The 25,148-nt window shown below is 38.5% G+C and overlaps 2 protein-coding genes across 2 annotated transcripts; both read left to right on the forward strand.

Moving 5' to 3' along the window:
* The first annotated feature begins 7,245 nt into the window (after positions 1 to 7,245).
* LOC149819935 (uncharacterized) lies at positions 7,246 to 10,395 on the forward strand. Its single transcript, XM_089982646.1, has 6 exons — positions 7,246 to 7,748; positions 7,872 to 7,978; positions 9,381 to 9,489; positions 9,623 to 9,784; positions 9,928 to 10,101; positions 10,214 to 10,395. Exons 1-6 carry the CDS (start codon positions 7,476 to 7,478, stop codon positions 10,241 to 10,243), a joined length of 855 nt encoding a protein of 284 aa, XP_089838772.1. The 5' UTR covers positions 7,246 to 7,475; the 3' UTR covers positions 10,244 to 10,395.
* An 11,570-nt stretch (positions 10,396 to 21,965) lies between these two features.
* On the forward strand, positions 21,966 to 23,580 carry LOC149819936 (fanconi anemia group E protein FANCE protein). The gene is made up of 2 exons (XM_089983529.1): positions 21,966 to 22,189; positions 22,305 to 23,580. Exons 1-2 carry the CDS (start codon positions 21,966 to 21,968, stop codon positions 23,578 to 23,580), a joined length of 1,500 nt encoding a protein of 499 aa, XP_089839655.1.
* The last annotated feature ends 1,568 nt before the right edge of the window (positions 23,581 to 25,148 follow it).

The following is a 25,148-nucleotide window of genomic DNA, read 5'->3' on the forward strand; positions in this document are numbered from 1 at the left end:
TTGTGTGACTGATTCCATGCAGCTTTGATTGTCAGTTGGTTGTCATATGTGGGGCCTACATTGCTGTGGATGCCCACGCCTTGACAATCAATTCAATAGTGATCTCTTCCACGGCAAGTGTTCGCCTGGCAGTTGCATTCTTATCCAAAGACCACAGGTGAGTCAAGGCTCATTTTGATCCATGAAATTAGAGGGTCCATGTCCAAAGTCAGTCAAGTTCATCAAGGTTTAATGTGAACCATAAGAACTTTTGGTCCCCATCCAGAATACCGTTGGAGCCACGAAACCTCTCTCTCTCTCTCTCTCTCTCTCTCTCTCTCTCTTTCATGAACATGAAAAGGCATTGAGTTTGAGAAATAAGGCGTCAAGGATGTCTGACAAGTGGAAAACAGGCCATTTAGTAGAATTGACACCCAATTCAGGATATTCCTCATTGTGGCTGGAAAACGACCAAAGGCTTTAGTGGAACGGGATTCCGGTTCCACTAAGTTCCAAATTGCTACCTACCAACTAGGGGTGCAAACGGGTCAGATTCGGGATGGATCTTTTTAAATCCAAATCCAAATATGAAACACAAATAATAGATCCGATGAGATAAGTTTGAATCCAAATCCTAAACATAAGTGACAATATTTGGATCCAGAAAAAATAGAAGAAAAGCAATCTATTTACATGTAAAAAATGCAAAACAAAATAGATTTTGATTCAGATAAGAAATAAATACTGATCCGAAAGTAATCTGATTGAACAGATTGAAATCCAACCCGAAAGCACATTCGTATTTTACTTAAAAAGATCCAAATTCAGAGAGAGAGAGAGAGAGAGAGATTGTGGCTAATACGGCTTGCCTGGACTTCTATGTACTACTTTGAGCCACTATATCACTGTACAAAATGAATGGCCGTGTTCCAATGGTAGTCCAAGTTCAATAATGGCCACAAAATTGCAAATAATTTTCTTTCAGTTTTTACTTGAAAGTCTGGACAGCAACCATAAGTACCAGTGTTCTGTGGGCGGTTTCTCGGTGCAAATATAACGTATAAAAAATAAAAGTTTTTACTTGAAAGACAGGAATGACACTGTAGTGGGACCAGTAAATTAAAAAACTTGCTCTTGGGTAGCCTCATGAGCCACATGTCAAGCGCAAAAGTTCAGAGTTTCTTTTGTTTTTTTTGGAATGGGCCATGTTTCAACGATTCCTCTGGTATGAGTTTGGTTTGCTTTTCCATGAAGACAAGATTCCTTATGAGATCTTGTTGCATGGGTGGAAGCATTTTGAGGGAAAAAACAAGGAACCCTGTCAAGATGTGGACAGTAGTAGATGCCATATCTTTTGTTGGCTACCTCTTTGACAAGCTGATTGATGTGTTCTTAGTGGGTGATTTGTGGTCAGCGATTAATGAATCCATGTAAAAGGTTTGGAACGAGGAGATACCTAAAAAGGTAGGCATTGCACTCATTGAAAATAAGATGAGAGAGAATCGTTTACGGTGGTTTACACATATTCGACGAAGGCCTAATGATGCTCCAATTAGAAGGATGGAGAAATGAGAAAATATATTAGTTAAAAGAGGTCGGGGTAGGCCTATAAGAAAGTATATGAATGCTTTGAACCTCACCGAGGACATGGCATTGGATAGAAATGAATGGAGAAGAAGGATTCATGTGGAAGACCCATAATGATTTTCTTTGTTGGTTTATGTCGCCGACCCCAATTGTTTTGGGATGAAGGCGTAGTTGTTGTTGTTGATTAATGAATCCATGTAAAAGGTTCATTTGTTTTAGGGATTATATATATATATATATATATATATATATATATATATATATATATATATATATATATATATATATATATATATATATATGCTACAAAAAATCTGTAGATTAGGGATGGCCTCAATCCGTCGATGTAAAGTTTAGCAACATATTAGCGACGGCTAACTTTTATCGCAAAATTACTACTTTGGATGAGTGTGTTCCACTGATTGCGTCAGATGAGGTCGCCTGTGCAATGTGAGTCTTTCGTTTTTGCAAAAAATAAATTTTAGCAGCAGTCTTGGACTACCGCTAAAAAGTGTATTTGCACAAAATCATCCGATTTTGCGTCAGATTTTTTGCAGTTTGATGATACACCTAACTCTCTCTCTCTCTCTGGCTTTATATATATATATATATATATATATATATATATATATATATATATATATATATATATATATATATATATATTCTCGATGATGAATCCTTCTTTGGATACATTACACTTAAAACATAGAATTTTTTTTATTTAAGGGCCAACCTTTTGCACATAATTACAAATATGAGACACACAATTCTAAAATTTCAAGTATGAGCAATTTTTCCTGAAAACATTTCAATAGGAACCTCATGTTAACAAAACATGAGTTCTTTTTGGTTTCTTGTATTGTTTCTAATATTCATTCATCCTCTCAAAAAAGAAAAAATAAGCATCGGCGAGAACCTGTAATTTGTTAGAATTTCAAAAACATGTGGCCCATATTTTGGAATTAAAGGCAAAAGGTTGACCCCTAAATAATTTTTTTCTAAAATATATGTCACGCATAAAATAAATGCCTTTTTTTTTTTATCTGTACAAGCTCACCCAAGCCGAGAACCCTGTTTTCAAGCCCTACTCATTTAAGCTAAATGAGCTGATCATGGCGTGGATCATCAGTTATACTAACCGATCATGAACAGTTTATGACAAGCCAAACCGAGTCGAGTCACGAGCTGTTTGGTTTATTTATCAGCTCTAAGCCCAGGCTAATCAAGCCGATAATAGATGGGTTTAAAAGGGCCTGACCCGACTGAAACCCAAACTCGAGTTGGATCAGGTTTTTGGTGGGTTGGGCCGGTTAGGCTCTAACTGGAATTTGAGTGGAGTTGGATCCGCCTGGCCCGATATCCAACCCTATGTAAGAACCCAATCTTTTCAATCATAATATTCTAGTACATTGTAAAGTTTGATCCTAAAAAAAATCAGAATGTGTTTTTTGGTAGATGTGACATGTTGAAAATATAGGCAAACATTGTTATCTTTTAATATCAAAAGAGAGAAGATTACCCACGTCAGTAAATGCTTTGTCATAAGCTGCGGATCCGAAATAGTGTGGAGTGAATTGTACTGTTAGAACAAGGACTGATAAAGACTTGAAGATAGGGAGCCAACGGGTCGGATGTAACCTGACATCTGACCCGAATCCCAAACCAATTAATCAGGTTTGGTAGTCAGATTAATAATTGAATTAGGGTTTGATATTGAGTTTTGCATTCAAACCTGAACCTGAATCCAACAAAAACCAGAATCTGACTAACATCTGATCCGATTAAGTGCGAGTATCAAGTTTTAAGCTAGTGGGATTCAGATTCGGTTTTGTCTAATTCCATCCAAATTTGAATCTGAAACCAAGCCCAATTAAGTCAAACTGGGTAATGCGTAGATCCGACCCAAGTCTGACCCATTTACATCACTACTTTGATAGAGTGATAGAGAGATATGAGTTGTGATGGTTGGAATTAAATATAGGAATATAACCAAAACCGGAGAGTGATGAGTTGTGAGTGACTCAGCTTAGATATGCTTGCAAATTAAATATAGGGATAGAACCAAAACGAGGGAATTAGGATCAAGAAGGTAAGTCTATGATTATATATTGGAAATTGTGAATCTTGTCCAATGTCATAAAGTGGGTTCTTATCCTGATATGCTCTCCTTCTACCGGTGGATGTCCATCTCATGTGACAAACAAGGCACAGTCCATGCTGTGTCAATCTCAGAAAGTAGCTCATTTAAAATTTTGTTATTTACACCGAGAAGAGACCTAACCCCATTGGCTTTGCCTGCCATACTTATGGTCGTTGTCCTGACAGCATAAAACTCCGTGGACTTACCCCTTGCCCCCAAGAGAGTCGCCACACTTCAGCTTGCACAAGGGGGTGATGCCCATAAGATTTGAACCTAGACCACCTGCCTAGTAGGGTAGGTCACATCCCACTAGGGGTGGCAAAACCTGACACGACCCGCCAACCCGACTGACCCGTTTAATAAACGGGTTAGGCGGGCGGGTCAACCTGTCAACTCGACCCATCAACCCGCCAACCCGTCGACCCGCCAACCCAACCCGCGAACCTGAGAACCCGTTTACCCGACCCAACCCATTTATTAAATGGGTTGGCGGGTTACCCGTTTATTAAACGGGCCGGGTTCGTGTTTGCCACAGCCGACCCATTTAATAAAGGGGTCGGGTTCGGGTTGAGGTGTGCTGACCCGCCAACCCGACACGATTGCCACCCCTACATCCCACTACACCAAACCCCTTTGGGGCAAGTAACTTATTTAAATGAGAAACTGTTTATCGCCTATTTATAAAGAAGCCACTTAACATCTAAGTTATTGCATTTAGCCGCCTGTTCGTCTTTGAAAACAAAAAAAACATTTAGGTTCTTGCAATCTGCCTGCTCATATAATTTATGCTTCATATTTTTTAGGGATATATACTATGCGACTTTGGATCTAGGCATTACCAACTTAATTGGATCTAGCATAATCAAATTTATAATCAAATTTATATTCAAATTTGGAGTATGATGGGGGCCCATGCTGTACCAAAATTTCAAGACAAAAAATCATATTTTTCCATAAAAAAAAAGATGATTCAAAATATGAACACTGGTGAACAATCCATGTTGAACACGTAATTGAATGTGTGCATTTTTTTTATAGGCAAATGTGTTTGCATTTTTTTTTTTTTTGAAAGGCAAGCTGGGGTAAGGCAGACCCCTACCAGTTATACTACTATACCATTGGGTTTTGAACCTGCAACTTCCCAACACAAGGTGACATGCACTAACTGCTCCTACCAAACAAGCATATTTGCTACTGTCTATTGCATATAAAATCTAGTTGGAAAAAACATAAAGTGCAAGTTGCATCCATTCAATCTGACCTCGTAGTTGTAATTAACATGGTTTATTTCGCTAGAGATCACACTTTGGATAATCTTTTTTCAATGTACTGAATCCAGATCTGACTTGCATAAAATCTAATATTTACATGTATTCGGATTCTAATGCAATACTTGACACTGAATTTGGATAATCAGATCCCATTTTGGCTACCAAATCTGATCAAATGGATTTGGATTCAGTCAGATGTCCGACCTACATCCTGAATACTTTTGGATCCAAAATCGTTAAGTTGACCTTGGTTTAATCAAACAAAGTAATTAAAAGTCCCTCATTGTTGATTTTGTTTAAGAGTGCATAAGATGGCATGATTTATTTTATGAAAAAAAAAGCACAAAAACTTCATTTTACACCATGGATCTTTGAAATGTATTGGGATAAAGTAGGAGGTTGAGCTGCTCTTTGTGAATAGCTGGTAAGTTTCGCTGCATTTAAGAATTACTCAAAATAAATCCTATGGAGGCCCTTTTTTCATCATAAAAAAAAGATACCAAATTTGGTTTGTTTTGCTGCACTAGACCTTTTTTTTTCGAATTTATAAGCCCAAGAAACCTCACCCGGCACAAAGACCTGATCGCGCTGGCTCATCTTGCCATACCTACAGTCATCACGGCGTAAAATTCCGATGCTAGGACCTCTGCCCTCGAGGTCTATGCTACGCATTGGCTTGCCCAGAGAGATGACACCCACGAGAATCGAACATTGACTACCGGTCTAGCAGCCAAGGCCCCACCCCTTGGTGCTAGCACTAGACTTGAATAGCTAATTAACTTTGGTTGGCTATTAGTAGAAGAAATGGAGGTTTAAAATTCATACTCACTGTGCTTTAGTTGATACACGCATAACATGCTTACAAGGGTTAGGCTCATCTCGTGGGAGTGACTCTTGAATGCCATTTAAGTCGACTTGATGTCGTTTGACACAAGACCTAAATTGAATACTATCTAATAAGCAAGGAAGACTTAAGGTTTCACACCATTGAACTCCATATGCATGGGTAGGTCTGGTAAACGAGCCTAAACAGCTGGTGACTCTGCTCGGTTCGGCTCATCAACTAGCTCATGATCAGTTCATGCAGCTGGCGAGCTGAGCCACGAGCAGCTGGTTTAGCTTAAACGAGTAGAGCCCAAACACAGGGTGTTTAGTTCGGTTCAGTTGGGCTCAAGAGCTCTTATATAGGTAAAAATATGCATATGTTTTATGTCTAATATATATTTTAAATGTATATATATATATATATATATATATATATATATATATATATATATATATATATATATAGAAAGAGAAGTATGCATGAAAAATGTATAAACACATTAATAAACTATGAAATGCTAACCATATATATATGTATATATTAAACCAGTTAGGTTTAACATTAAATAGATTCAACCTTATGAAAATGATTAAAACACTATTAAAATAATAGTAGTTTTAAAAATGCAATGTTAATTTTTTGAGCTTTATAGGTCATTTAAACTAGGAGGGAATTTGAAAGTCAAACTCTTTTTTCAAAAAAAGTAACTTTACAAAGCTATCAAAGTTAATTTTTTTACCTCAAAAGGTAATCTTGCATTGTTTTTAAAATGCTATTTTTTAATGTGTTTTGTTATTATATAAATAAGATTGAATCCATCTAATGTTAAACCTAACTGATTTAATGGTAGATTAACTCAAATATATATATATATATATATATATATATATATATATATATATATATATATATATATATATAACATGAAATGTTTTCACACCAGGCAACTCATGTTCAGCTCCTCTAAACATGAGCATGAGCCAAGTCATGAGCTCAATTTGCTGGTAAACAAACCGATTTGAACATGCTCTGTTCAGTTTGTTTAGCTCATTTACCAGCCTTGCATAGGTTTTCTCCATTATCCAAAAAAATGCAAATATGAGTCACTTCTGGCTCGAAATAGACGCAGCAAGCTCGGACACCAACCAATCTTCGGCTCGGTTCAACTCATTAATTAATATTTTTCATAGATTTTACTATTTTAGGCCATAGAGTGAAGATGGTTGAAGGGTTTGGCCTGTAATCATAAGTTAAAGTTTCTAATCTGGTTGCTTACAAGTTTGAAAGAATCATTTATTTTATAAACGAGCGAGTTGGAGCTTGGCTTAATAAGTTTTGGATTCAAATTCTATCATTTTCAATTCTAAAAAAATATATCTTTTATTGTAAAATGAGCCAGCTCGCTCTCAGCTCATTTCGTGAGCTCAACTCGACTCTTTGGAACAAATTGAACACCATCTGTTCGGTTTACCGCCCTCGATCTAATCAATCATATAAAAAAGTAAGAACGGCAGTTTGTTATAACGGGTAGTTGGTGATCCCCATTGTTCAAGCGTAACGCCTTCATAAAGAGCGTTTTGTAGTACTCTCACGGGGGCGTATGTGATGCGAGAATAGATCGTTTTCTTCCATTGATGACGGAGAGGAACAAGGAAGAGGGAAGACGAAGATGGCAACCATGGCTAGAGCTCTCCGGAGGGTTTGCGGGAATCCCCGATGCGGTTTTTCTGCAAAACTCTTCGAAGAATTGGGCTTAAAGAACGATTCAAGAAGACGGTATTCATCATTAGCATCACCACCAACGAAATGCGCGACCGTGGAGGCGTTGGGGATGAAGGATTACTTCGAATACAGGAGGTCCGTGTGCGGGGGAATCACCCACAAGGCGCTTCTGGTGGACGTCGTCGGCACCCTCATCGTGCCGTCTCAACCAACGGCCCAAGTATGCAACCTCTGTGATTTTTTTGGGGGTTTTAGATCCAATTCGATGAAAAAACAGATGGGTTTATTTTGTTTCTCTTGTTTGTTTTGAGAGTTCTTTTGTTTTTCTTTTTGGTGGGTGTAGATTTACAGGAGTTTCGGCCAGAAATACGGCGTGGAGTACTCGGAGGATGAGATTCTCAAACGGTACAGATGGGCGTATGGGCAACCATGGGGCAGCTCACGACTCAGGTTTCTTTTCCTTTTTCTCATTTCTTTTTCTTTTCCTTCTTTCCCAATATTTTTACGAGAAATGATCCACGACATCTCTGTGTTTTGTGGAAATTTAGTTGTCTTCTTTGTGGTTCTTACTGTGTTCCTGTTTTTGAATCAATTGTTTGGAAGTCTGATGATTATTATTACTGAAGAAAAGAGGGCTTAAAAAAAAAGGACCTGCGTATAAGATGGAACCTTCTCTGTTTTTTGTTGGTGTTTATGTATTAGAACAGTCATCTGCTATTAGAAACAGATCTCACTTTTTAGGTTCTTGTGAAAGTAAATGCTTGAACAAGCAGAGGTGTTGGAAGGCAGAGGAGCTTAGTCTATGTACGAATTGTTTATAAAATATTTGGGCTGGGACTTGAGTAACTGGTATTTATATACATATACATAGGGCTGCCTTCTGTTCATGTATCTAAAATTGGTTGTGGTGTTGGGGATGCTTTTTAGTTGGCTCTTTTCCTTGTTGTTAGACACTCTTGCAGTGTTTTGTATTTCTGCTGTCATGATTCGAAACAGGCTTAAAGTTGGCACATATTTTTGGTCATTGTATGGTTGATTCCCTGAACAAATGCTTGACGTTTTGTGTTCATTATTAATGGATCATTTTGGTGGTTTATGAATTTTGGTGAACATATGAACGTCAGTGTCTTGGTTGATGTCTATGCTGATGGACCAGATGACTATTTCTGGGTCTAAATTTGTATTTGTGATGAATCTTTAGTCAAATTAAAGATTTGTTCATTTTCCTTAAGCTAATTCCCTAAAATATGAAGCAATAGACAGATCTAGATCGCATCATCAAACAACTGAAACGAGTTTCTGCAGAAAATTTACTCCATTGGGCAAACAATGTTTTAATACTGTTGCCTTGGTATCATCAGAAAAGGGGAAGAAATGAGAGAAAAATGAGAAAAGCAGAGACCACCATAGATTTTGTCCCTCTGAGTTCTTACAATTGTTGACTCCTGATTGACAGTAGATACAGTGATCCCCTTTCAGTTGGTTGCTAATACATTTCATATGCATTACATTTATTTCTTGGTTTGGTTGGATGGCTTTCGTGGCTTGTCTTTGGGTCTTTAACTCCCAAGTTTATGATTTAACTTATTATTTGACATAGAAATTCGGTAGCTCTGTGTATCAGCTAACTTTGACGAGGCCACACATACTCTGATTTCTTGCTGTATGAAAAGGTACTTAAAGGCTGCCAAATTTCAACCAACAAAAAAACTGCTGAAGAAAATTTAACATGCATATTATGCTACACTTTTGAGCTCCCTTCTTTGTCTGAATCAAAACTATGAAAAGATCCTTGAGTGAAAGGGATGAGTCTTAGTTTTTTCTGACAGTTGGAATTTGTTAATCAATGCAGATATGTAGCTGATGGAAGACCGTTTTGGCAACACATAGTCAGATCTTCCACCGGCTGTGCAGATTCTCAGTACTTTGAAGAACTCTATGAATACTATACCACTGATAAGGTTAATCACTTTACCGAATCTTTTTTAAGCTTCAGATTCTCAGAACTCTGTGAATTTATCTATTCATCTTCTGAAGTTTTTTTTTCTTTGAGCTTAACACTGCTTAGGTATCGTTTCTTTTATTTGATCATAGGCATGGCGTCTATGTGATCCTGAGGCAGAGAAAATACTTAAAGCCATCAGAAGAGCTGGGGTGAAATTAGCTGTTGTATCAAACTTTGATACACGACTGCGGCCTCTTTTGCAAGCTTTGAAGTGTGATCAGTGGTTTGATGCAGTGGCAGTGTCTGCTGAGGTGGGTGGTCTTGTCCAAATGAGGAGAACGTTTCTCATGCTGTGGCATTTGCATCCTCCATGAAATATCAATTACCAACTCTCTCTCTCTCTCTCTCTCTCTCTCTCGTACTCACCATTATTAATCATGTTATGGTGAATTAGGTGAAAGCAGAGAAGCCAAATCCAACAATATTTCTGACGGCATGTGAATTTCTTGGTGTAAAACCTGAAGATGCAGTTCATGTAGGTGATGACCGCAGGAATGACATATGGGGTGCCAGAGATGCTGGTTGTGATGCTTGGCTTTGGGAAAGTGATGTCCACTCTTTCAGGGAGGTAAGATGATGATTCTTGCTGTTCTTTAGTGTTATTTAAGAACAGTATCTGCATGTATGAGTTGTGCAGGCATAAATGGTTAAATTGAAACCCCAATTGTTGCTTAATACAGGTTGCTCAAAGGATAGGAGTCCAAGTCTGATTTCGGCATATATGAAGCAATTGCCATGCATGCTTGTAAAGTTTTGATTGTCCATTAGGTAAAGAGTGTATGTTGTTGCCTGTATATAGTTGAAATATAAACTGTGTAACTGATCTACTCTAATAGTAATTGCTGGCATAGGCATATGTACTCATCTGGTGCAGTAATCAAGGAACTGGGACATCATTTTACATCAGATTTCCTTTATGCACACGAGGAGATCTAACATGGTCGCGCCTATTTTATCAAGTACAAGATAAAGAAAGAATATATGGATCCATGATAACTATCGATGAAGTAAATTCACTAAATCTACCGTAGCAATGCCTTTAGGAACTGTATTTGAAATTGGCAACGATAGGTAGTACATATGTGAGATCTTCATCGTGTTGATGCTTAAAAAAATTTGAGTGTTGATGTTTTACTGTCAAAAAAGTTTCAAAATATATTATTTTCTATTATGCGTAGGTAGATATCCTTTATGAAGATTTGGTGCATTTATTGATTCTCACCAAAAATACCTTTGAAATTGTTTAGTCATGTATCTAAAAAGGAGAGAAATTTCAGGTGGTTTAAATAGTGTTTTTTCTCTATATCTTATACTTTGGTAACCCTTTGAAAATGTTAACATTATGTGATTGGGGACGTTGGGGGCGCTTGAGGTGTAATGTGGTGTTTTGATGATGCACTTTTTATTTTGCATGCTCTCGGTGTGAAGTGCATTTAGAGGTGCCTAGGTCCGTTTTGACTGCATCGAGCCCACATTGAGTCGCAATATGGCGCTTTGATGACACACACATTGAGTCGCAATATGGTGCTTTGATGACACATTTTGCACTTTGCACCCTCATAGCGGCACGGTGCACATTCAAAGGTGCCTAGGTCCGTTTTGACTGCACCAAGCCCACCTTGAGGCACAATGTGGTACTTTGATGGCGCACTTTGTATGCTGGCAGCGGTGCAAGAAGCATTGAGAGGCGCCTATGTTCGTTTTTATTGCATCGAGCCCACCTTGACCTTTTTACCGATCCAACTTTGATTTTTCATTTCTTGCTTGATTTGACATGTTTGAGAGCATTTAAATGGTGTTTATGGGGCTTTGTAACTGTTGGGCGGTTTTGTTAGTCCATGACCGTTGGTCAGTTTTATTCTATTTTCTAAACATTGGATTTATGGCCATTTAATCTCAATTATCGTCTAAATCATTTTTAGCCTTCCTAAGGTTATAAAAGCCTTCATTTTTCGTCTTTTAGGACCATCAAAATTTTTTAATTCTCAAACTTTTCTTTCTTTTTCTTCTTTTGCTTGTAAGTTCACGTGCGGGTGAGGTCACCTGAAGTCGAAGCTTATTTGTATCTTGAGAACTTAGTCACAAACAAATATCTTCAAAAATCCCAAAGTGTGGCGATTGAAGTTCTAAAGATAGCCCCTAGGCATGGGATCTCGGTTTTCTAAAATCATATTTTTGGCCACCTTACACCAACATTGCAAACAATGTCAATTCTTGGCATTTTCACCTTATGAAATGGAACAAGGCTTTTCCTGACAGCACATAGTTTATAGCATCATTTGTTGATTTAGATATAGTAACAAATATGGACAATAATTTGAAAAATATCATGATTTTATTATGGATTTTCAAAACTTGATATAATCCCAAAAAATGTGATATTGTAAAAAATATTTCATTTTTTTAAGATATCATCGTTTTATTAATGCAATATTGACATTATATATATATAATGTTTTCACTATATTTTTATATACTCTCTCATGTATTTTTAAAACTTAAATGTACTGTTTATTTTCCCATGTTTTTTTTTTAAATATCACAAGATTACCCCTTCTCAAGAAAATCCCGAAACCAAGATTTGTGACCATGATTTAGAGTTGAGTGGTCAAATGCAGAACCCAAGTGGTTATTTCAGTGGTGCAATGGGGAGAGATGCATCCCATGCACCATTTGAGACAGCATGTCATCAGCCAACTCTATGTAACAATCTCAACGTTATCTTTCTCGTGGTGCCAAGTCTTAAACTTGAATCATTGAGCAAGCTAAGCTTAAAACTGCTGTCCAGTTATTCAAGGATGTGGACCTTGACCTAATGCAAGGGTTACGAATTATTTAGATCCTGACCCAACCACAATCAGTGAGACTGAAACCTAGGGATGTCATTAAATCGGATTTTATCTGATATCCGACTGAATCCGATTATCGGATTTTATCTGATATCCGATTACGCAGATGCAGTTTTGACTTTTTGCTACTGAAACCGACAAATATATTAATTTGACAGATATATGAATCTGTTTACATGTAAAAAAGCAGATCTGGTATGAGCTTTTCACCATGTGAATCAGAATCTAAATTTGAATCCGTTTAGCCAACATACAATTAGTTGGATATGGTATTGGTCACATCTGATCTGAACAGTTTACATCCCCACTGAAACCAGACTCGAACTCGCTTAGCAGGTATCATCGGCTCATCTTGCCACACTGTTTTGGTACTGATACTGGTACCATGTAAAATTCAGATTGAGATCCTACTTCACTTTTGTGGGTCTAAATTAGACCCAGAATTGAATTCAGATTGAATGCACAGAAATCAGATTCAGTTTTGGACCAACTAAAGTAAAAGTGGATCTCACTGTAATCTGGCCAGATCCTAGGTCCAACATCTAATCAGCACACACCTGGTTGAATCTGTATGGGAGTCCTCTGACCCAGGTCCATCAATCAGGAAACGTTAACATTAATGGATGATGGCTCAACTACCATACTGCAACAAATTATGTCATATTCATCTCGAGGAATTGAACCAGAGTTGCTAGTCGAGGAAGTAAGAAAGGGAAGCGATTCAGAAAGCGAAAGTGGGAAGCGAGGTACTTTCAAAATTTTAGAGAGTGAAAAGCACAAAATGACTTAGAAGTGAACTAAAAATCATCTCGGAATTGACATAAGAAGCGAACCGGAAGCGACCTAAGAAGTGAGGGGAAAGCGAAAAAAAAATAAAGAAAAATAAAAATAAAAGCACAAAAAAAGTAAAAAAAAAAAAGAGAAGTGAGCTTCCCAATTTTTTTGGTGCTTTTCAGCACATTTTAGAAGCACCACATTTTTCGCTTCCTAAACGTGCTTAGGGGAAGCATGCTTCCGCATGACCTATGGGGCTTCTGGTAACCCTGACTTGGATAGAATGAAAGGAAGGCAGATTGTATTTGATCCAAAGTCAAACATGGATATGACAGAAAGTGTTGATCCAAATCTGACCCAGTCTAAGAAAATTTGATCCTATAAGCTCTGAACCTGATCCAAACACATATTTGGATCTTACCATGATATTCATGCCCTAGAATAATTAGGGATGGCAGTGGACCGGGGGATGACGGGCCCCACCTTGCCTCGCCCCGTTTGAACCGGGGATGAAGGGCATGAAACGGGGATGAAGGCGGGGATGAAGGTTAAAATTTATCCCCGTACGGGGATGGACTTATGCTTTCCCCCATCCCCGTCTCAATCCCCGTTTCCCTGCTCTGCCTCACCCCCGTTTGGATCGGGGATGGAGGACATGAAATGGGGATGGAGGTTAAAATCCATCCCCGTGCGGGGATGAAGGTTCGAATTTTGAAACGGGGCGGGGGTGGAGACCTTGTCCCCCACCCCCACCCCGGTCCACTGTCATCCCTAAGAATAATGCTTAATGTTTGGATCAGAGGTCTAACTGAATGTGATCCATTTACCCTGTCAAAGAGGTAGAGAACAGGAAATGAGAAAAGAATTATGATTAGGGCTGAGAAACAAGTCGTGCCACTTGTGGCTCAGCTCAAGTTCGGCTCATAAAGAGCTCATTCAAACTCGTAAAATGAGCTCGGCAAGCTTAATATCAACAAAAGGTACTCGGCTTTGCTTGCCTCGCATAAGCTTGTCAGGTAGTATTTTAGATTTTTTTTTGGTAATCGTATTTCTTCCAACTCTAAAACAATGCATTTTTTATAAACAAGCCAGCTTTGCTGAGCTCTAGAATTATAAAGAATCGAATATTTATCAAAGTCTTCGATATAGGACTAAAAAGTTTCAACGAACAACGTATTCCTTGTATTATACGGTTTTTTGCTACTTTTAGACCAATGAACGGTGCTCTCTCTCTCTCTCTCTCTCTCGTGATGCATGGATTCACCAACTCCTTGTGCAGAGACTCAGAGCTCAGTTCAATTTGGGGCCACTGCCCTTGAACCTATTTGGACGATGTCGAACCCCAACTGGGTTAACACAACGGCCTCACGTTCAAAATTATTCAATCATCTCAATGGTGACACAGCTCCAACTTACCCAATATGTGCAAGCTTGTGCATAAATGTAGGCCAATACCCAAGTTTTTCCCAGTTCTTGTTAGGCATATATAGGACAGTGGACCAACGGAGGATCTGCTTGTCTGGCAGGAGCAGCTAGTGCACGGCACCTTGTGTTGGGACGTTGCAGGTTCAAAACCCAATGGTATAGTTGTATAACTGGTAGGGGTCTGCCCAACCCCAGCTTGCCTATCAAAAAATATATACAAGACAGTGAGATAGGAACTAATGTCGAGGTTGGTCCAGTTTGGTTGCTGGCTAGCCACCTAAACTGTCATTTTGGGGAGCCAAATCAGATGATGGTGTGGACTATGAAGCCCCAAACGACGTCCAGTATTGCCATGCATAGTCATAAGAGCAAAACTTGGTTCAAACTCAGTTTGGGTTTGCTTCAAAAGTAGCATGGAGCAAATGGCTTTGGCCCTGGTTCATGGGTCATTGAATTGGTTTGGGTCAGCTGCCGGGACGAGTTATATAGTCCATGCATTATTTAAATGCATGTTTTGTCCCTGAAATGCAGGACGCAAGAGTCAGACCCCAGGCGGGTTGGGGTTGGACAGCCACCGTCCCGGCATGCAAGCTACCCTTAATGATCAAATGCCCATAACCAATCTGATGCATTAAAATCTCTTCCTCATTGATCAGGAACCATAGTGATGAATACCTATGATATTTTAAAATTTTCATGAAAAAATGTGATATTTTAGTCACTTTTTTTTTTTAAAGGCAAGCTGGGGTTAGGCGGACCCCTACCAGTTATACAACTGTACCATTGGGTTTTGAACCTGCAACGTCCCAACACAAGGTGACCTGCACTAGCTGCTCCTGCCAGACAAGGGGAGACCCAGTTGGTCCACTGTCCTATATATGCATTGCATTCGTTGTGCTTCGACACTAGAACTTCCCATTCCGATGAAATTTTGTACCACTACAATTGTTGCACAACCGACCATGCGCATGCAGACGGCATGAACATCATCATTCTAAGCGTATTGGTGAATTCATGTGTGCGAGGTACGTATTGGTTTTAGGCGTGTAGTGGCATAGATCCCGGGAGGAGTTCAAGCAAACTCAACAAGTGGTATCAAAGCCACCTGGGCAAGAATGTGGCAGAGGGATTCGATCCAGGGTCTTCAACTTGACACAGGACCTCGCTTGGGATACTACTTCTGTATATTTTAGTGACTCTTACTATGACTATGTTAAGAACAACTGGAACAAATACTGGCTTATATTAGTATTATTGTCTAGATACTGCCAATGCTGGCTTAATGTTGAGATAATTTTAAAATATTGCACTATTGTTATCGAGATAAAATGTAATAGTTATCAATATAAGAACAGTAAGATGTTGGTTGTTTCTTTTTTACATCGTTTACTTCTTTCATTTATATTTTTTATATTTTTATTTTGTCAAGATTTTGCCTATAAAAAGTTGAGAAACACAAAAAATTATTGAAATGTCATGATATTTTCATGGCCGATAAATAGCCAATCTAAAACATTTATGACTATATTAAGAACAATTGGAACAAATACTGTTATCTATCAAAAAAAAAAAAACAGAACAAATACTGGCTTTGGTTGACTGATCTCGAATATTAACCGAGATTCACTCAACTTGGTCCATCAATGACTGATCAAATTAAGTTCGGATTAGCTTGATCATCATTTATGTGCAGGCACCATCCAAGCTCAATGCTTCGACTCCAATGAGAGGTTGTCGTAGAGTGGAGCCTTGGTTGCTAGACGGAAAGTCAAGGTTCAATTCTCATGTGTGTCTCCTCTTTTTCAAGCCAATGCATAGCATAGGTTCGAGGGTCGGGGTCCTTGTTGAAAATTTTTACCTTACTTAGTAAGTCAGTCCATTGAGCTTGAGCCAGGTATGCTCAGATGCATGCGTACGCGCTATGTTTCAAGCGATAGTTGCCCCACTTAAAATCAAGTCCTTGATGCAATGAGTATTCATGCAACTACGCTCCTAGGATACAATCAAGCTTTCGCCTACTCGCGAAAATTGGTTGGATTAGAACCTGAATAACAACTGGATCATGGGTCTGATCAACAATCTGATCTGGATCCTAGATAGAGATATGAACAACAACCAGATATGGATCTTAGATAAGGATTCAAACAACAACTTGATCTGAATCCCGGATAGAGATCTGAACTGTAACTATATTTGGATCCTTGATAGAGAACTAAACCATAACCTTATTTGGATCCTCGATAGAGATCCGAACTAGAATCTTAAAACCCCAAAAAAAGATAATAGAGAGAACTCATGAGAGAAGGGAGAAGAAAACTTGAAATGAGATGATAGAAATGGGAGAGAGGTGGGGTTTATATAGGCCCCAGCCTCCAACCACCATAAAGGTCATAATGGGTCTTAAAGAGGCCAAAACAATCAACTTAATAGCCCATGGCTAGCAAAAATGGTCAGCCATAATGACCCAAAAGGATATGCACCAAAATGACCCAGACAAGGTCAAATATGATCTTAACCAAGTCAAGGTCAAACAAGCTAAGGATAAGGGGCAGTTATGGATTGTTTCGAATCTTTAATGCCATGCAAAAATATTGGGCAAGGTTTAAACGAATCCAAAGAGGATTTAAGGTTGGGTCAATGTTTATAAATGGGTTGGTCAAAGATGGTTTTAAACTTGGGGATTAAATCTATCGCAAGTACTAAAAAGATAAGTCTAAACTCAAAGCTTAAGGTCCAAGATCCAAATCCAATGTCCAATATCCAAAGTCTGATGTCCAAAGTCAAAGGTCAAGAGTCGAGTCAAGGGTCAAGAGTCAAGAGTCAAGATCAAGATTAAAATCCAAGATCTAAGAATAAATTGATGCACACGCCCAAGATCTAATGCCTTTGAGGGCCTTACCCTTTATATAAAGACAAGAGATTTCCCAAAATCTTTTAATGTGGGACTAAACTTTTGTAGAGAACCCAATACATACAAAATTAAGAAAAAATAAAAAATTAGAGAGAAAACATAGGTACAGTTTTGAACCAAATTCCAATAATCCCCCACGTGAATCAAAATTATAGAAATAGATTACAGAGGTTGTTCACGAAAATTTAGTGCATAAGTGAATGTACCTTTTGGGTTTGAACGCTCATGTTAGTGTTACCTGGTCTTAGTCAGTATGGGACCTCAATAGCGTTAGCTTTGAATTAAGAATCTTAATTGACCTTCCAGACACTGTAATACACACTTTCACTTTACATGATCATTGTGTGCCTAACAATATATAGAAGCCACACATTAAGGGTCTTATATTGTATCCTAGTTTCATGAGTGCTCTAAAGACAAAGTTCAAGTCTCATAGAAGGTGACCACCACCTTCACACTCACATAGGTAATCCATTAAGGGTGTAAACCTATTTAAAACGCTTCAGCTATAAGCCCTATGGATCTTATTAAGAGTTTAATTTGAACTCAACCTTTGGACACATGTTTCGAATACTTGACATCTAGAATGAGAACAAATATTGAGTGTTCAATTCAATCACTCAGAGACTTGTTCTTTTCATAGAACCACTTGACATGATTTGACACTTATCATATGGTTGAGTTTCCATCAATGATGATTGCTTTTATAGACTTTAACTCCATTCTCCTTGATGTCTTAAATACAATATCACGATAAAGTTCTTTTGTCAACGAATCCGTTAAGTTTTGACAAGATTTCACATATTCAATTGAGATTACTTCTTACTTGAGTAAACTATTTACATAATTGTGCTTTAGACTGATATGTCTAGATTTTCTACCATAAATATTACTTCTTGCTTTATATATAGTTGTTTGACTATTGCAACACATAACTATCGAGAGTATTGACTTATCTCCTAATGATATTTTCATTAAGAGATTCTTTAGCCCTTCAGCTTTTATACTAACTGAAGCTAGTGCTATCAACTTTGCTTTTATTGTAGAATGATTTATCACAGTTTGTTTCTTGGATCCCCAAGCAAATGCTCTAGATCCAAGGGTAAATATCTAACCACTTGTAGATAATAACTTATTGAAATCAGAATTTCAATTTGCATCACTATATTCTTCAACTACATTGAGGTCTCTTTCATACAATATTCTATATTCTAGATTTCTCTGAAATACTTCAGTACTCGATATATTGCATCTCAATGTTCTTGTCCTAGATTACTAGTATATTGGCTCAACTTGCTTATATTGAAAGCTATGTCTGGTCTAGTTTCATTCATAACATACATGAGACTGCCAATAATACTTGCATACTCCAATTAGATTTTTTTCTTTGAGTGTTAATTGATAGCTTAACATTAGGATCAATCGGAGTAACAACAAGCTTACAATCATTTCCGGTTTGGCTGCTGAAATAGTCACCTAAACTGCCATTTTGGGGAGCCAAATTAGATGTTGGTCTAGATCATGAGCCCAGACGGGACATTCAACGTTGTCGTGGTCATTGAGCAACCTAGTTCAAGCCACTTTGGATTTTGCCTCACAAGTAAAGTGGAGCAAATGAGTTTGGCCTGGGTTCTTATGCAGTGTTTGATTGCGCTGCACCTAACACAAATGGTAGATGCATGGGATGATTGAAACATGGTGTCCCACGCATCCTTCGGACATCTTTTAGGTGAACACTTACGACAGAAGTGAAAAAAAGCCAAACACTTTAGACACATACTCAGCTTGTCTATTGCATATGAAGACACTCACTCCCTTTGTCTATTGCCCCCATGTATGTATCTCAAGATTCATTTAACCATTTGAAAAATGAATATTCAGTTGATTTTGCATAAATTGGCTAACACAATTTGACACTTGTCATGGTCAGGTATTGAAGTCCCCCAACTAAACTTCCTAAAAGGTAGTATCATCAAAAGATTTTTCTCCTTCTATATTGGATCAAATATTTGTCTAAAAATGCATTGTTGACATCAAGTTATCAAATATCCCATTTCTGAGCTAAATCAATAGACATGTTGATTTTAAATGAAAGCTGGTTTAATAACTAGTGAAAATGTTTCAAGACTAGAAACCTATCAAATCTTTTGGGCCAGAGACTATCCTTGAGAGCTATTCAAGTAACCCATCATTTTTCCAACTTCTATTTGAACACCCACTTACCTCCATTGATATCAGGTTTATGGGGATGACTAATTCCCAAGAGTCATTAACATGCAAAGCATAAATTTCCTCCTTAAATCGACCAATTCAGGCTGATTCACATCGATGCTGACGACACTAGTTTTTTTGGTGAAGAAATCAGGTGCAATATGATTGCACAAATATTTGTGCATTAAGCACTTGATCACCCTCTATCTTGGGCCCAGGTATGGGACCCAATGGAGGACGATCGGGTGCTTAATGTACAAATTTTTGTACAATCATATTGCACCAAATCAGAACTCATTTTCTTGCCATCTTCTAACCAATGGGCTCACTGGTTTTTTTGCCACCTTTTAACCATCTTTCTCTGACCATAGATGATTTATGGGATTCATTTGTCATGTAGACACTTGGCTCATTTTCACCGATAAGAAAAGACAACCATGGAAAGGTGATAGCATATGCTAAATCGATTTATGATGCGAATGGATTTTCACATTAAATGCATGGTCAACGCGAAAAAAATCCTTTTCGACTGTGAGCTCAAAAAAAATATGATGTTGGCAGGTTTGTTTTACCAGCACTAAAATAGTGTTTCATACCTAAACCACTCATTTTCGTGGGTGAAACAAGTGAAGCCTTAGAGCTGAATTCGATTTGGGGCTACTCAGCCCGAGCCCACTGTGAAAGTTGGTCACAGATTCACACTCGTGATCAACTTTTTTTGAAAGGCAATCTGGGTTAGGTAGAACCCTATCAGTTATACAACTATACCATTGAGTTTTGAACTTGCAACGTCCCAACACAAGGTGGCGTGCACTAGCTGTTTCTACCAGACAAGCGAAGCCCCCGTTGGTACACTTGTGATCAACTTTCACAGTTCACAATCACAAGCTACACCTTTTCACGTTTGTATAGATTGCGACTCTGCTGTAATTGCAATCAAGAATCACAGATAGCTATCTGAGAAAGTTTTAAGAATGGCATGGCAAAGCAAACGTGCCCCAAGGTGTCAATTTTGGGGTGATTTGTGAGATATACCCGGTTTGTCGATTGGATTGCAAGCTCGAGTTTGCTAGAAGGTATGGAGTCAAGAAGGAAGTTCGACCAGAGTCTTAGTGGGTTGAAATAGGGATGTAAATGGGTTCGGATTGGGGTCAGATATAGCTAATACCAAATCCAACTAATTGAATACTGTCTAATCGGGTGTGAATCGAATTCTGATGAAACAAAGTTAATACCAAATCCAAAAAACACATGTAACCGGATTCAGATGTGCGTCGAATTCGGTCAGAAAATCCTGATGTCAAATCCAAAATCGATTACTAATCAAATTTAGTTTTCTTAACTGAATCCAAATCCAACTAATTGGTTCCAAATGAGATCGGATATGTTGAGAACACTAGGCTCAAATGGGGATGGCAGTCGATCGGGGAGAAACGGGGTCCCGCCTTGCCCCGTTTGGACTAGGGATGGACTTATGCTTTCCTCCGTCCTGCCCCATCTCCATGCCAATCCCAGCCTTGCCCTGCCCCGCCCCACCCCCAATCCTTCTTTAGGGATGGCAATGGATCTAGGGAAAACAGGGCCCCACCCCCACTTCGACCGGGGATGGAGGACATGAAATGAGAATAAAGGCAGGGATGAATGTTAAAATCAAAACCCATGCTAGGATGGAGGGCAGGATTTTGAGAAGGGGCAGGAGTAGAGACCTTGTCCCCGGTTCACTGCCATCCCTAGGCTCAAAGCATGGACTCCTGGGTACAATTTTGCGGGTGTCTGTGGTTACACCAGTCCCATTTCTAAGGAATGAGCAAATCAACAAAACCACGTGGCATTCATCCAAGATGCAAACAGACGGCCACGATGTCGGCATGAGCAAAAACGCTCATGTTGAGCATGACCTGATCTGCTTCCTATTTCTAACCTGTGACAACATATTTTACAAAATATTGCAAACTTTTTATGACGTTTTAAAAAGGTTAAAGTATCACAAGATTTGCATGTTTAAATTGCACAACTTAATCGTGATCTGCAGAAAAAAGAAAAAGAAGATAAAAAATCAGCGTTCGCGTACTTTTTTGTTCTTCTTATACTCACATTCCTATTCTTTAAATATATTTATTTTCACGACACATTCTCAGATAAAAAGTCTAGAAATATGATAAAATAGCAATGTATCACGAGAAATTAACGTACGTTTGATTCCCGTTTTATTACTTTTAAAATGAAGGGAGCCTTCAACTCAAGGCTTCCTGTTGGCCCTCCATGGAGGAATGGATTCCTCTGCTCAACATCTTCCTTCACTCTCACTGTGCGGAGGGAGAAGCGTCCCTATGGATGCAGCAGAATCCTATCAAGGCTGCCAATTTCGTCCATTTTCTCCTATCCAGAGACGTCCTCTACTACTACTCATCTCCCCAACACCACCAACAAGAGGAACCATCATCCTCTTCTTCTTCTTCTTCACAAGCACACCCCATCGTTAACAAGTAAGCATTCGTATCTTCTCCTCTCTGTTTTTTTTCTTCTTCTTTCCATGTGGGTACATTGTTTTTCGAAATTTCAATGCTTGTTTCTTATAGAATTCAGTGGAAACATGAGCAGATGCATGTGGATTGAGACACTCCCAAGTGCAATGCAATCTAAAATACTATCGTTTCTGACCATAGAACACTTGAGGTTTCATGAGAGTGACCTCCGTACTTTAGCTACCAACATGCTAAAACAACCGAATTTGGATTTTTGGGTCATGAAATCTGCAAAGAACTTGCTCAATGCAATCACCCAAGTTGGTTTTTTGGATACCCATTTGGATATGGGTGATGAATTCAGTTCTTTGCCTGAGTGGTTGAAAGGTTGGAATGAGGAGAACAGTGTTATTCTTCCTTGGCTCCCTTTATCTCAACAATCGATCTCTCGAACCGCTTCCGAACAAGTTTCTCGATCGATGAGAGAAGTTTGTGCGTTGAAAGTGGAGGAAATGAATGAGGTTATGGATGATAATGTGAGAATTGAAGATGGTCTATTAGAACCAGTTCACGGCGATCCGAATCTTGAATCTTCGATTCAATCTAGAGCTCTTACTTTAAAAGAACAGCTTTTGGGTTTTGATGAGCATGGTGATGCCAACAAAGCCTCTAAGTTGGCTGATGAAATTCGAAAACTGTGTGGCCTTGGACATACCGCGACAATTTTGGGTCTGATTGAACCTTGGAAGGCAGATGAAGAGACCACGTTGTGTCTTTTGACTCATCTCTCAGGTGAGAATGAAAGTGGTGACTGTGAGTGGTTGAGCCAGATACTTTGCTCATTTCTTCTTCCCAGTTTATTGGTGCTAAATGAGCCGGCTTCACGTCTATTGACGAGTACTACACTCAAGTATGCGAAGCTACACCAGGGTGCAGCAGCAGATGCGATTTTTCTTCCATTGATATTGCGGAAGGAGGGGGTGAACATCCACATCTGTGATGTACTCAGTAGGATCGTTAAGGAATGCTTCCACCCAGTTCATCTTTCATCTTTGTTCCAGAAGTTGCTAACTGAGCAAAACTTGTCCAAGATGGTGATATGTCAGCCTTGCCATCGAAAAGATTTCGTATCGGACTGCTTGGTATGGACAGAACCCCTATTTGTTCTTTTCCAGAATATTTTGAATCAGAATGTGTACTTGACTCAGGATACAGTTGACTCTTTTGTTTCTTCCCTCGAGAGTATAGCTGAAAGGTTTTCTAAATCTTTGAAATTTGGGAACTTCATGTTTTGCTTGGTAGGCAAGTGTGCTTCCATGCTCAAGTTTCATAGAGTTTCATTGTTGAATGTGGCTGAGAAGACAGACACATTTATTTCAAAACCTTTAATATCAAAGATTAACGGATTGTAGCTAGAGTTTATACATGTTGCTGCCAATTGAGATGAACTAATCATTCATGGTCCTCCTGCCATCTCCTTTATAAATATGTGAAAGGTCATTGTGTTAATAATGCTTGGTGTAGCTTGCTCTCAATGTTCTGATGCTTGATTTTTTAATTTTCACAAGGAATAGAGCACAATTGGTGACAGTGGCATGGATATTGCAGTTTTTCCTAGCAAAAATTTGTTCATTTTCGCCTATACTACAAAGCAAATCAAACCATCCCTTTTTGAAATGTGGGTGGCTTATAAGTTCTGACTTTTTTATTTTCATGTCTATTCCTTGAAATTTCTGAAACCACTTTCCACAAACCATATAAATAATCAATCCTACAAGCTGTGGATCTAGACCTCTACAAATTTTAGATTCCTAGAATTTAAAAAATGAGAACTTTGGCAATTGTTATTGTATGCATTAATTTTGGCTTTTGAAGTCTATTTCTTCCAATTTGTGAAATGCCTTAATTTAAATAATTGATAGTGCATGCTTTGGACGTATATCTCTATAAATTTTAAATTCTTGTATTTAAAAAAATTCAAGAACTCTGGTAATTGTTATTGTATAATATGCATGTCATCTTTTCCACATTGAGATCTAAGCAAACTTTTTTCTTGTTTTGTTGTCCAAGCTGTGGATAGCCCCTGGTGGGATTTCAACCTGAAAACTTTCAGTTACAATAGTGGACCTTTATCTGATCCATCTTCCTTATTCAAATTGGAGACAAACAAAATTAAACTAAACTATGTACTACATGGAGATTCTGAAGCTTTTCCAGCTGACATTATGCCATTACCATGATTAGCTACCTTTCCTCTCTAATCTATAGTGATGGATATAGTCCATCACGTTATACCACAAGTGTACTTGATTCTCGTAGGCTTCTGCTCAAATGCCAAATTGTCTATCCTAATCTGCTTCACTTTGTCACTTTATGAAAAAGCTAAACAGTTGCTGAATGTATTATATAAAAAAGTTGAGCACATGATAGAAAGGAATTCGTTCAGTGTGCAGTTGGGAAAATCCATGAGCTGGCTGATTGTGCACATGGAGGAACCATAGAATCTTGCTCTTAATTTGAATTAAGAGTTAGACTGAATCAACTATGGCTTCTGATTCTTGTAAAAAGAACTATGTGTTTCTAGTTTACTACATTTAACATGTTACTTTGGTCAATCCAGATTATTTGAACCCTTTAGTAGATAAAGGGAGAATCAATTTTTATCTCTGCATATGAGGAGTTCTATTTGGGTTGATACCATTTTTTTGATATTCATTGAGGGAAAACTCTGGTTCAGGTGGTGAGGCTGGGGAGAGATTGATGCTCTGCCATATGGCCCACCTCCAAGCGGTTAAAACCCCTTGCCCACCAGGGAGCCTGCTGCTTTGGCCATAAGGCAAGGAATGCACACCTGGTTATAGAACTTGTGACATCCTTCAGCTTGAATGCCTTAAGCCGACCCACCTAGCCAGATGTGCAGAGGCCCTTGTGGGCATTTGGGTTGAAATCGTGTGCTTCTTTAGAATAAAGATTAGAAAAG

The sequence above is a fragment of the Nuphar pumila genome, chromosome 12 (assembly GCF_984573655.1).
Source record: "Nuphar pumila chromosome 12, dmNupPumi1.hap1.1, whole genome shotgun sequence".
Taxonomy (NCBI): domain Eukaryota; kingdom Viridiplantae; phylum Streptophyta; class Magnoliopsida; order Nymphaeales; family Nymphaeaceae; genus Nuphar; species Nuphar pumila.